The following is a 13,386-nucleotide window of genomic DNA, read 5'->3' on the forward strand; positions in this document are numbered from 1 at the left end:
TTTAACTTTAACTGATTTTAATGTGAATAGTCATGCGTGGCTAGTAGCTACCATATTGGAGAACACAGGAAACAGTGTTTAAACCCATGGATTTGGATGAGATCACCAGGGAGAGAGGACAGAAGAAAAGAGGAAACAAGGGCATTCCTATGTTTAGAATTCTGACTGAGGAAGCGAGTCCAGCAAAGGAAACAGAAAAGGAGGGGACAGGAAGGTAGGAAGAAAAGCAGAGAAGGGCAAATCTACTCAGCAAAGCTTCTTGCAGCTGGGAGAGACTACCTTCAGCACCCTCATGGCCTGCTGGGAGATGTAGTCCCTCTCAGTGGATGCTGGGAACTGTAGTTCCCTCCCAGGATGCTGAATGTGTTCACTACAGTAATGTTAGCTGCTGTGACAGATAAACCCCCACTTCTCAATGGCTTAACCCAATAGGAGGTTGTTTCTCACTCATCTAAATCCAAACAGGTGTTCTTGATTGGAGTTGGCTCGCCTCCAAGCCGTGACTCAGGGACTCAGGTTCCTCCGTGTTTTGGCTCTGTAATCCCCTAGGTTTCTTCTCTGGGGCCTCTGCATCTGCCCTCAGACAGGGAAGAGTAAGGTGCATGGGGGGAGAGGTTTTTATGGATGAGCCTAGAACTCAGTCCTGCGGCTAAACATAACCCAGGTCTAGCTCTGTGCCCCAGCAAGGAAAGGAGCTGGGTTTGCCGAACGGCTAGTCAGCCTGCCATGTTGAGAGCTGTGAGCTGCCTTTGGCCGTTGGGAGCGGTGATGCCCTTATCAGTTGCTGGGAGATGAGGTCCCCTTTGGACCCCTGGGAGCTGTGAACCCTTCACTGGCCGCTGAAGGTCCCTTATTGACCGCTGGGCGCTGAGGTCTCCACGTGGGGTGGCCTGACACCCTCCTCCTCCTCCCCCGCAGGAGAAGGGTTCCACCTTCCTGCAGCTGGGCTCGTCCACAGAGCAGCAGCTTCAGGTCATCTTCGAGGTGCTGGAGGAATACGACTGGACGTCTTTTGTAGCTGTGACCACGCGTGCCCCCGGCCACCGGGCCTTCCTGTCCTACATTGAGGTGCTGACTGATGGCAGCCTGGTGGGCTGGGAGCACCGCGGGGCATTGACGCTGGACCCCGGGGCTGGCGAGGCCGTGCTGGGCGCCCAGCTCCGTAGTGTCAGTGCGCAGATCCGCCTGCTCTTCTGTGCCCGTGAGGAGGCCGAGCCTGTGTTCCGGGCAGCCGAGGAGGCTGGCCTCACTGGGCCTGGCTACGTCTGGTTCATGGTGGGGCCCCAGCTGGCTGGAGGCGGGGGCTCGGGCACCCCTGGGGAGCCCCTTCTTCTGCCAGGAGGCGCCCCACTGCCTGCCGGGCTGTTTGCAGTGCGCTCGGCAGGCTGGAGGGATGATCTGGCCCGGCGTGTGGCAGCTGGCGTGGCTGTAGTGGCCAGAGGTGCCCAGGCCCTGCTGCGTGACTATGGCTTCCTGCCTGAACTTGGCCATGACTGTCGCGCCCAAAACCGCACGCACCGAGGGGAGAGTCTACACAGGTGAGTAGGGCTGGGCTGGGAGGGCTGTGGGAAGATTCCTGAGCCTGAGTACCTGGGGTACTTGTGCCTGAGTGGCCTCAAATGGGTCACGTCCCCTCTCAGAACTTCAGTCTCCTTTTCTGTAAAACGAGTGTAATTGGGTCTCCTTTCTGGGGTTAAATCAGGTGATTTGGAAAAAAGCACCTGAGATACAGTGAGTGTATTACTATATTTCATGATTCTAGGATGCGTGTTTTTGTATAGTTTAATGTCTTTGAAACCAAGACATGTCTTACAATTGATAGCCTACCAAGGTTTCACGGGCAGTGCATTTTTTTCCTTTGTGGTAGGTAAAGATCGTGACACATTTTCTAGTTGATAGCATCTTAGATTTGGTGAAATACCCTAGTTAGAGTAGGAGTTGAACTTCAGTGACAAAAAGACCCAACAATCCAATGTCCCAAACAAGGTAGACGTTTGTTCCTCTCTCACTTAACAGTCCAGAGATGCACGATTCAGGTTATCAGGAGACTCCATCGCTCCATGTGATCATTCAGGGACTCAGGACCCTCCCACCTTGTTGCTCTGCCATCTCCTTTCCGCACAGTCGAAGCTGGGTTGTAGGGCATGTCTGAATTCTAGCGCATGAAAAGGGGGAAAGCGAGGAGGTGAACAAGCCATTTCCTTTATGGCCAGTGAGGTGGAAGGGACGAGTCTTACATCCCATCAGTGAGAACGTAGTCACTGGGCCAGGACTGACTTATTGGTTGTGTACTGCCACATCCATGCAGATTGGCTAGACATCGATTCTGATTGGGTAGTGCCTGTGCTGCACTGATTGTTAGAGTTTGAATATCACCTGCCCGTGCCCTGGGCTAGCTGCAAGGAATTTCGGGGAATGTCAATTCTAGCTGGGCAGGTGTGTGCCCAGCTGACACATGATTATTTTATAAGAGGAGACCAGGATTTGGCGGGAAACAGCCTCTCCACCCCAGGAAGCTTTGGGAGTGAGAACTTGATGAGTTTGGTGACAGACAGTGGAAGGAGAGAACTTTAATGCTGAAATGAGGATGAGCTGAGCTTGGGAAGGGGCAATAGGTGGGGAAAAAAGCCTAAGGGAGGAGAATTGAGAAGTAGGGAGCTGGGAATCAGGATCCAAGGGCAAGAGGATGAGAAAAGCATCCCTCGTTCATAAATACTTACTGAGCGCCCGCTAGGAACTAGGGCTCATGCTGGGCACTGGGAACGCAGAGATGAATAAGACCATGGACTTCTCTTGAAAGAACACAGGGTCCTGTAGGGGTAGCAGACAGGGATGGGATAATGACAACACAGCATGTTATTTGCAATAATGGAGGTTGCACGGACTTTGTGGGAGCACTGGGGAGAGTACTGCAAAGCCAGGACATTTTTGGTTGCAGGAAGCAGAGTGTCATTCAAGTTTCCTCGGGGAAAAAGGGGTTTATTGGAAAGATAAACATGCACAGAAAGCCAGACATCAGGAATTGAGGCCAATTCCTCAATTCCAGCTACTCTTTCAATTCATTCTGATTCTCTCTTTCTGATCGTCTCTGCTTCTCTCTCTCTCTATGTGTGTGTGTGTGTGTGTCTGTCTGTCTGTCTATCTTTCTCCCACCCCCTCTCCATCACCATCCCCATCTCCATCTCCATCTTCATCACCATCTTCATCTCCGTCTCTATCTCTATCTCTGTCTCAGGCTTGCCACTCCAAGGGGCTGTCCAGTTCTTCTGCTTACCCAGAATTTCTGTTCCTTCATCGTACTCACCATTTCAGCCCATCCTTTCCATCACCCATGCCTCCAAATCTCACAGCTAACTTCCTCCCAGGAGAGGAATTGTGTTGGCCCCAGTCAACCTTCCAAACTAGGCTATACAAGTCATGGGTCAGCCTACGGAGTCAGGGATGTTTCCAGGAGGAGGTGGTATCTAAGCTGAGACCTGAAGAATAAACTGCTCATTCATTCATCCATTTCATTCATTGAAAAGCCCTTTGTCAAGAGTCTGTGGTGTGCCAAGCCCTGCTTTATGAACAGGGTATAATGTTGAACAAGGCCTCTGCTCTCAGAGCTTACAGTCTCATAGGTGAGACAATCAGTGCACAGACAAGAAAAGAAAGGAAAAAAACATCAGCAGGTAATAACTTATGAGATGAAAATAAAGCAGGTAGAATGTGTAACAAATGTCTATGGTGCTAGGTTAGGTGAGGTCGTCAGGAAAGGCCTTTCCAAGTAGGTGAAATTTGGAGGTTAAAAAAAAGAAAAAAAAAGGATAAAGAGAAAGATCCAAGGGAATTCCCTGGCGGTCCAGTGGTTAGGACTCGATGCTCTCACTGCCGAGGACCCAGGTTCCAATCCCTGGTTGGGGAACTAAAATCCCACAAGCCGCGCAGCACAGCCAGAAAAAAAGAGAGAGAGAGAGAGAGAGAGAGAGAGAGAGAGAGAGAAAGAGCCAACTATCTTAAGATCTGAGTGAAGAGAGGGAGGGGGAACAGCAGGTACAAAGGCCCTGGGGCTGGAATTGCCTGAAATAAAGCCAGTGTGCCTGGAGCACAGTGGGCAAGTGGGCAGCGTATGGTGGAGTAACATGGGGCCCAGCTCAGGTAGGGCATTTAGGCCAGGTTAGGGGTTTAGATTTGATTGCAAGGGCAGTTGGGCGTCCACCAGAAATAGATAATCCAGGCAGGGGGAAGAGCATTGTGCAAAGGACCAGAGGGGAGAAAAACCTGGGCAGGTTGATGAGACCACAATAGCTCAGGGTGGAGAATTAGGGGTTGGGAACGATGAGGCTGGTTAGGTGGAGGGGCCCAGGCCGCAAGGGCCTTGAATGCCAGGTTGAGAGGCTTGGACTTTGTTCTGGGGCACTGGGGAGCCATGGGTGGGCTATGAGCAGGGTAGAGGTGGAGTCAGTTTGGGGTATAGAAAGACCTCTCCGGGGTGGGGTGGGGACAGACTGGAGGAGAAAGACTGGAGGCTGGAGGCCAAGTAGGAGGCTGGGGTAGGGGTCCAGGAGGGCTGTGGGGACAGAGAGGAGGGGATGGGGCAGAGATATCCCAGGGGCAGGAAGGACGGGGCTTGGGGACTGATGGTCTGGCTGGAGGGGAGCGAGGAGGCAAGGATGGCAGCTGAGGGTCTGGTCCAGTGACCTGGGTGATGTGACAGGCATTCAGAGCACAGGGTGCCATTGTATAATAGAGATACCTGGGGGTCCAGAGACCCTCCCAGGGCTTCTGTCCAGAAGAAGGGACACGTGAGCTGAGTCTTGAACACCTAAGAACTGGTCAGGATGAGGAGGGAGAGAATAAGGGTTTTTTTCTTTTTTCTCTTTTTTGGGCCGCGCTGCGTGGCATGTGGAACTTCCCTGACCAGGGATCGAACCCGTGCCCACTGCAGTGCAAGCGCAGAGTTTTAACCACTGGACCATCAGGGAAGTCCAAGGGTTTTTTTCTAGGCAGAGAGAAAAGCACCTACAAAGGCCTAGAGATAGAAAACCACTTGATATGTTTGGGGGACACCCTGCATTCAGTATTTGTGAGGCAGAAAAAGGGTTTGGGCGGAGAGAGTTTGACGGTGGGCAGTGATCAGAGATCGGGCTGCAGAGGCAGGTGGGTCCCCTAGAGCCTCAAACCCAGGCTGAGGGTCTGGGACCTGGTCCTGGAGGCACCGAGCTGCCAAGGGAGAGTGCCTAGCAGAGAAGAGGTGTATTTGGGTTTTCAAGAACTTAGAGGAGAGATTCAAACTGGGCGCTGGGGTTGGTCAGTAGAAGGGGGACTTTCTCGGCCTTCAGCTGCCAAGGTCCAGTTCAGGTCCCCACGTGTCCCCTCCCTTCCTGCTGGGCAGGTACTTCATGAACATTACCTGGGATAACCGGGATTACTCCTTCAATGAGGATGGCTTCCTGGTGAACCCCTCCCTGGTGGTCATCTCCCTCACCCGAGACAGGACGTGGGAGGTGGTGAGTCCCGGCGCTGACCTCAGGCGTGGGAGAGGGTCTGGATTCCTGGGTCCTGGGGAAGAAGCAATGAGGACCTAGACTCCTGGCAGAGGTGGGGGCTGAGGCCCTGGATTCTGGCCTCTGACGGAGGAAGGGGCTGGGAGCCTGGACTTCTAGGTCCAAAGGGGAAGGACTGGGAATCCAGACCCCTGGGTTCGGGTAGAAGAAAGCCCAGACTCGTGGGTCTGAAGGAGGAAAGGGTTTCTGGGTCCAAGGGAGAGGCGGGGGAGGAGGCCCAGACTCCTGGATCTGAGGGAGAAGGAGCTGGGAGCTCGTGGCTACGAGGAAGGCAGGCCATGAAGGCCAGAACATTCTAGAAAGTCCCCGTCAGGAAGCCTGAATCCCCTGCTCTTGGCCAAGGTGGGCAGCTGGGAGCAGCAGACTCTCCGCCTCAAGTACCCGCTGTGGTCCCGCTACGGCCGCTTCCTGCAGCCAGTGGATGACACGCAGCACCTCACCGTGGCCACGCTGGAAGAGAGGCCTTTCGTCATTGTGGAGCCCGCCGACCCCATCAGTGGCACTTGCATCCGAGACTCCGTCCCCTGCCGGAGCCAGCTCAACCGCACCCACAGGTGACAGCCCGGGATCCAGGAGTTCCAGCTTCAGAATCCTCTCTCGAAGCCTAGTAGTCCTAGCCCCAGCCCCCTCCTCCCCTGGGACCCAGAAAGTCGTCCAGCTTGGCGACCTTGGACAAGTCATGTAATTCCTTTGAGCCTCAGTTTCCCCAGAAAGCGATGCCCACCATAGTTTTAGCTGCTGCTCGTCCCTCTTTCCATAAGGTGGGGGTGGGGGGGTGGGGAGGGATCCCCAACATCCTCAAGCCTGCTCGCTCCCCGCAGCCCTCCGCCGGACGCCCCCCGCCCAGAAAAGCGGTGCTGCAAGGGCTTCTGCATCGACATTCTGAAGCGGCTGGCGCAGACCATCGGCTTCAGCTATGACCTCTACCTGGTCACCAACGGCAAGCACGGCAAAAAGATTGATGGTGTCTGGAACGGCATGATCGGGGAGGTGAGGTGGGCGGGGACAGGGTGGGGGCGGGGACAAGACAGGTTGGGGGCGGAGTCGGGACCAGGTCAGGGCCGAGAAGCGGCTGGGTCAGGGGGCGGAGCCAAGAGGCAGGAATCATGGCTCTGAGGGGGCGGGACTATGAGGGGAGAACTCTGGGGCCGAAGGGGCGTGGCCAAAGGTGAGAAGCCTGGATTTGAAGGGGCGGGGCCACGAGGAGGACCCACCTTGGCGGAGGGGCGGGGCCAGGAGGAAGGACACGGCGAAGGAGGCGGGGCTCGGAGGGTGGAACTATTAGGGAAAGGGGGCGGGGCCTGGAGGATGGAGCCCAAAACTTTCAGAGGCTTGTTGGGGGAGGAGGATGCGGCTGGAGGCCACTTCTTCCCACTCTTGTTCTCGACTCTCACCTCCATCTTTCCTGTCCCATTCTGCCTGCGTCCCCCTCATCCACCCCGCCACCCTCCTAGCCCTTCTATCATCCTGTCACTGGTCTCCTCCTGGGACCTGTCTTTGTCCTGAGCCAGCTGGGTTCCCTCACTCCCTCCCTGTCCTCACTCCCAGGTGTTCTACCAGCGCGCGGACATGGCCATTGGCTCTCTCACCATCAACGAGGAGCGGTCCGAGATAGTGGATTTCTCCGTCCCCTTCGTGGAGACAGGCATCAGCGTTATGGTGGCGCGTAGCAATGGCACTGTGTCCCCCTCGGCCTTTCTCGGTGAGCCCAGGCCCTGGAATGGCAAGGGGTGGGGTGTGGGGGCAGCTGTGTGTCCATTTCCCATCCTGCTATTGCTTGTACCAGCAGGGTGACTCCGGTGAACTGAGGGCCTCAGTTCCCTAACCTGTAAAATGGGAGAATTTCCCCCACCAGAAGCAATTTTACCATGAAACTAAGAAAGTCTGAGCTTCAGGAACCTTCTCCTGCACAGCCCCTTCAAGGCCCTGTACCTGGTCTTGTATTCATAATTTTATTTTCTTGTTTCTTAAAGAGAACCCTCCAAATTGTATAAGCGGCAGGCCCCACAAAAACCATTTTCCCCTGTATATAAGTACGAGATGAGGAAAAGAGATGAGTATGGGCCCCATCAAACAATGTTTATTGAGCACCTACTATGTGCCAGGTTCTGGGCTGCACAGGAAACCTTGCCCTTTAAGAGCTCTCCCAGGGCCTCATGGGGGAGACAGAAAACAATCTCTTAAAGGGATACATGGGCAAGATCATTTCATATGGTGGTGAATACTACGAGAAATTAAGCCGGGGGAAGAGACAGAGAAGAATAGGGTCGATGTTGCTGTGGGTGGACAGGCAGGTCCTTCTGAGCAGGTGACCCGGTCCTGCATAGATCTGGCTGGAAAAGTGTCCCAAGCAGATGGAACATTAAGGGCAAAGGCCCCAAGGTGGGAATGTTCGTGGGGTATTTGTGAACTATCGGGAGGCCTGTGTGACCTGGGGAGGGGGCAGTGAGTGATCATGGGAGAGGTGGGAGGTGAGGGCTGAGAGGGTATCAGGTGGTGGATCGAGCAGGGCCTTGGTTGCTATGGTAGGAAGGTTGGCTTTTACTTTTATTGCAATGGCAAGGCTTTTAACTGCAGGCGGTAGTGTGGGGATAGACGATCAGATTTAGGCTTTTAAGATATCCCACTAGTGGGTATGCAGATGCAGGAGGCCCATGAGGAGGCTACTGCAGAGGTCTGTGCAGAGTGACGTTGGGGTGCAGGATAGGAAGATGGCCAAGAGGGTGAGACAAGTAAACAGGCTTAGGATGTGGTTAGAAAGCTGGCACACAATGGGTTGCTGGCTTTGAGGTAGATTGGGTAGAGATCTCATTTACTGAGCTTGGAGAAGACAAAAGGGAAAGCGTACATCAGGCCAAGGGCAGCAGTTCACGTCCGTTCCCTCCTGCTCTCTGAAGTTTGAGCAAAGCTCCTGGGAGGCGGAAGGGCTGAGAGGAGAAGGGACAACCCTTCTTTGGTGTTTTGTTTTCTGTCTGTTTCCCCAACGGTGTCTCTTGTGGCCTCCTCTTTGCACCAAGGTCTCTGCAGGGCACCCTGACAGGCACCACGTGGGGCCCCTGCTTTCAGCAAGGGAGTGACAAGGTCATGTTTATGCCCCATCACGTGGCCCATTGGAGGCGACAGGCATGTCCCCAGATACTGCAGTGACAGTCCAGGCTGGTGACCCTACTGTGACAGGGGCAGTCCTGGCCACTTACACTTGGCCCAGGGAGGTCAAATCCTGGGTACTGATCTCAAGAAAGAGTGATTTGGGATTGTTGTCAGTGAACTCCCGGAAGCAGTGTGAGAAGGGGACGCAGGAACTCAGGTTTGGCTGATGGACAGGTCAGGGTGGTGCCTCTGGTAGGGGAGCTGTTGAGAAAGAGGCAGAGAGGATGTAGCTCGTTTGGGGAACTGTGAGTCCTGGGTGGTTAAAGCAATGGGTTCTTGAAAAAATGATCAGTCCAGAGATGAGAGTGGAAACAAGGCTGAGCGGCAGGGACTTTGTCCTGGGGGCACTGGGGAGCCACAGAGGGCTGTGAGCTGGGGAGAGGCCAGATCATCTCTGGGTGTAGAAAGAGCTTCTAGGGCCGTGGGGGGGGAAGGGCTGGAGAGGAGAGGATGGGGAGATGGTCCAGGGGACAGGATGTGGCCTGAGCCTTGTTGGCAGAGAGAATGGAGAGGAAAGGCCGAGGTGGGGGGGTGGGGGGAGGACAGGAGCATAGGGCTGGGGACTGACAGGATGCTGGTGAGGGGGAGGGAAGGAGGGAGTGAGGGTGGCAAATGCGGGAGGGAGGGTCTGGGAGGTGACTGGATGGACGGTGAACTCCCAGGATGGGGAGTCTGGGAGTCGGTGCTGGGCTACGTGTGGGACATGAATGGCCTGGAGGGATTGCCAGGGGAAGGTGGAGAATCAGGTCTGGGGCTCAGGAAACATATTTAGGAGATAGTTTCTATATGGTGGTTAAAATCACAGAAATGATTGAGATGATTTTCTTTGGGAGAGACTGCCCCGCCACCCCTGCCAGGGGTCTGGGCAGGCAATGAGTCTGTCCCCAAGAAGGGGGCAGAGTAGGACGGGGTCAGATCTGGGCTGTACCTTGTTCACATGTCTGTGGGCACCCAAGCCTTGGCTTGGCTGAGTCATGGCCACACACCCCCTTGCCCTCAGAGCCATACAGCCCTGCCGTGTGGGTGATGATGTTCGTCATGTGCCTCACTGTGGTCGCCGTCACCGTTTTCATCTTTGAGTACCTCAGTCCCGTCGGCTACAACCGCAGCCTGGCCACGGGCAAACGTGAGTCCCCTTCCTCCATCACCCTACCTCAGAGTGCCTGGACCACAGACAGAACTACGTTTCCCCACAGCCCCTGGGATAGAGCTATGGTCTCCTGAGGCAACAGGGGCCTCAGGGGCCACTGGGAATTGTAGTTCTTTCTGCTCCCTCATTGAGCATAAGGGATTTGGGGTCCATGTCCCCCTCCTGGCCCCCTGCAGGCCCTGGCGGCTCAACTTTCACCATTGGGAAATCCATCTGGCTGCTCTGGGCCCTGGTGTTCAATAACTCGGTGCCCGTGGAGAACCCCCGGGGGACCACCAGCAAAATCATGGTGCTGGTGTGGGCTTTCTTCGCCGTCATCTTCCTCGCCAGCTACACAGCCAACCTGGCCGCCTTCATGATCCAGGAGGAGTATGTGGATACCGTGTCTGGGCTCAGTGACCGAAAGGTATGAGTGTTTGGGGAGGGAGGGAATTGGCTGAGGTTGGAGGTGGCAGATGCGGGGAGGAGGGGATTCGTGGGGGGTCTCTTCCCCGAAAGAGTCCCAGAATGGTAGAATGGAATATTCTGGAGGAAAATGGTTATGTTTCACAATGGACTATTTAAATATTCCAAGGAGAAGAGAGTATCCCCAAATATTCTAGGGGCAGTAGTGCCAAATGGAATATTCTAGACCAGTGCTTCTCTCAAACTGTGATGAAGGGCTAATTTTTGACATTTCTAATCCAGTGGAGACCAATGCTTTTATAAAATATAATAGAAAGGCATTACTGGAAAAGTAAAATAAAATTTAAAACCAAGACGTGCAAAATTCCAACCCACACCTTTATTTATTAGGTTCAACAGACATAAAATTATTCTGTCAAATAGCTTGAAACGCTCACTCTCTCGGTTTCTGTACTTACCTCATCACGGATCACAGTTCGTTCAGGGACTGGTGGTCTGCACGGCACACTTTGAGACTAACGTGGTTAACTGGGTGTCATGACCTATTAGAAGGTTGAGGAACCAATTCAATGGATTACAACAGACATTTTCTTTTTTAATGGAATGGATTAGAATAGAATACAAAATATGTTTGACTGCATTCTAGGTAATTAGGCCAGCACACACCTATCTGGCTGGGTCTGTTGTTAAAATAGTGAACTATTTCTGAACAGATTGGGAACTGTTAGCAACTGCCCCCAGCCCGTGCCATGCCAGCCCCTGCCCCTGGGACCTCTCATGATCCAGCAAGTTAAGGGTTAATGCCTGGCCCATCAAGGGCCTCTGGGACCCGTCTGGAGCTTTGTTGCCCGTGTCTCTTCTGATTGGACCATGATCAGCCCATACTGGGGATTAAATATTTCAATATTACTCCTGACTGTGTGTGCGCATGTGTATGTATACATATCTGCATACATACGTACAGATAACTGCGGATGTATGTGATGGGTGAAGAGTAGTGTTTCCATGGGTCATGGTGAGCAAGTGTGAGAAACACTTCTGGACTGGGGTGTCTGCCAGTATCCTCCAGAATGGAGCAGCTGGTTGAGGACATCCTTGACCCAGATGCCCCCTGGGGGGTGCCCTAACGACTCCCCATTCTGCCCCAGTTCCAGCGGCCCCAGGAGCAGTATCCGCCCCTGAAGTTTGGGACGGTGCCCAACGGGTCCACAGAGAAGAACATCCGCAGCAACTACCCCGACATGCACAGTTACATGGTGCGCTACAACCAGCCCCGCGTAGAGGAAGCGCTCACTCAGCTCAAGGCAGGGTCAGCGCAGACTGGGGGCCGGGAGGTGGGGGGTGGGGAGTGGGGCTGCTGGGGCCCCTGAGGAGGCTCGGAGATGGCAAGGAGTCAGGGGTCATTCATCAGCCTCAGAGGCCAGCCCAGGGTGGGTCAGCTTGGAGGGCAGAGATCATTGAGGGTGGGAATGAACTCCCCCTTCTGGGAGTAGGAGCCTTAGGATATTTTCAGAGAGCCAGTGGTTATGAATTCTGGAGCCAGACTGCCAGGGTTCAGATCCTGGCTTCGTCCCTTCTTGGCTGTGTGACCTTGGGCAAGTTACTCAACCTCTCTGAGCCTCAGTTTCCTCCTTTGTAAAATGGGGATGACGAGAACCCACCTCATAAGTTTTTTATAAGAATTGTTATAGTTATTATTATTAGTTAATCCATGCAAAATACTTAGAACAGTGCCTGGCACACTGTAGGTATTTGCTGTTATTATTATTATTACTACCATCATCATCATCATTAGATCTGAACTCACTGGAATCAATACTTGGAGATATATATATATATATATATATATATATATGTTTTTGTTTTTGTTTTTGTTTTCTTTTTTAACATCAGTTTCCCAAATCATGGGGAAATGTTAAGTTCTGGCTCCAAAGTGCAGTCCAAGGTTACAACAAAGCTAAGCACAATGACTCTCTCTCCCTGTCCCTCATTGGTTTAGTCATTCAGCATGCATTTATTTTCTCAGCCTCGACTCCATGCCAGGCAGTGAACAAACAGATCACAATTCCTGCCCACAGCAAGCTTACCACCTAGAGGTAGGAAATTAACAAGAAACATGCAAACAAAAATCAGCATGATCATTTCAGAAAGTGATTGTGAGCTAGAGTGTGACTGCGCTGGGGTGTACTCACCAGGGTGTTGAGGGCAGGCCTCTGGGGGAGGTAACTGGAACAGAGCCCAGAAGGAGGTGAGGGACTCCTCCTTAACTAGGTGGACTTGCCTAGCCTTGCAGGCAAAGGGTCTGAGCCCCGAGCAGTCTTGGCTTCTTAGAGGAACAGCAAGAAGCCATCATGGCTGAAGGGTGGCGAGCTCAGTTAGAGCTCAGTTTAGAGGGTAGATGAGAGTAGAACACAGGGTGTGACCCCTGAGGCCGAGGTCAGGGCTGGGTTTTATTTGAAGGGCAGTGAGAAGCCATGGGAAAGGGGGACTTTAAGTAGGGGAGCAATGTGATCAGATTTCTGTTTGTAAATGCCCCCTCTGGCCTCCATGTGGAGAATGAATGGAGGGGGACATCAGAGGGACCAGTTAGTCAGAAGCTGTATTGCCCTCCTGACACCTTTCCCCCAGGCCCACTCTCTGCTGACCCCTGCAAGTGCCAGTTGTAACTGGATCTTTTTTACCCCTCAGTCTTGATTAGAATTGTTGGGACATGTCACTTGGTTCCCTGCTCCACGCAGGTTCTCAAAGATGCCCGGGGAACCTGTGGGGAACAAAGCCTCAAGCTTGTTTCCAGAACACCCTTCCTCCTGTCTTTCCTTTAGCTGCGAAGCCCGATGGACCCCCTCAGCCCCCTTCCCAGGGCTCCCCGGCCTGGAGGACACCCCCTTTCTCTGTGCCTGGCACCCTTTGCCTTCACATTCCCAATCTTCATGAACGAGGTTTCCCCTTCCCAAATCTCTTTCCCCCTTCTCTTCAAAGGTTTTACTTGCCTAACACCTACACTTGTTAAAAATAATAAGGTAAAAAGTGAAGATCTCTCCTCTCCGCCTCCTTATTCATATTTCCAGGCGTTTCCTCCGCCTTTTTTCTAGAGCAGAGCTGGAGAGCCACATATGTAATATTTTTCTTTTTTTT

General features: G+C 53.3%; 1 protein-coding gene and 1 non-coding gene across 2 annotated transcripts in view; one reads left to right on the plus strand and one right to left on the minus strand.

Annotated features, from left to right (window-relative positions):
• The window catches only part of GRIN2D (glutamate ionotropic receptor NMDA type subunit 2D), a 32,446-nt gene that overhangs the window by 6,539 nt on the left and 12,521 nt on the right, over positions 1-13,386 (plus strand). The window contains exons 3-10 of the mRNA XM_057534392.1: positions 919-1,538; positions 5,375-5,489; positions 5,889-6,100; positions 6,368-6,536; positions 7,095-7,248; positions 9,697-9,822; positions 10,023-10,252; positions 11,400-11,560. Of these exons, the coding sequence (XP_057390375.1) occupies positions 919-1,538; positions 5,375-5,489; positions 5,889-6,100; positions 6,368-6,536; positions 7,095-7,248; positions 9,697-9,822; positions 10,023-10,252; positions 11,400-11,560 (1,787 nt within the window). The remainder of the gene's footprint in view (positions 1-918; positions 1,539-5,374; positions 5,490-5,888; positions 6,101-6,367; positions 6,537-7,094; positions 7,249-9,696; positions 9,823-10,022; positions 10,253-11,399; positions 11,561-13,386) is intronic.
• Positions 4,892-4,964, minus strand: TRNAA-UGC (transfer RNA alanine (anticodon UGC)). The gene has a single exon. It is a non-coding gene; the product is annotated as a tRNA-Ala (tRNA).

The sequence above is a fragment of the Balaenoptera acutorostrata genome, chromosome 19, assembly GCF_949987535.1.
Source record: "Balaenoptera acutorostrata chromosome 19, mBalAcu1.1, whole genome shotgun sequence".
NCBI lineage: Eukaryota > Metazoa > Chordata > Mammalia > Artiodactyla > Balaenopteridae > Balaenoptera > Balaenoptera acutorostrata.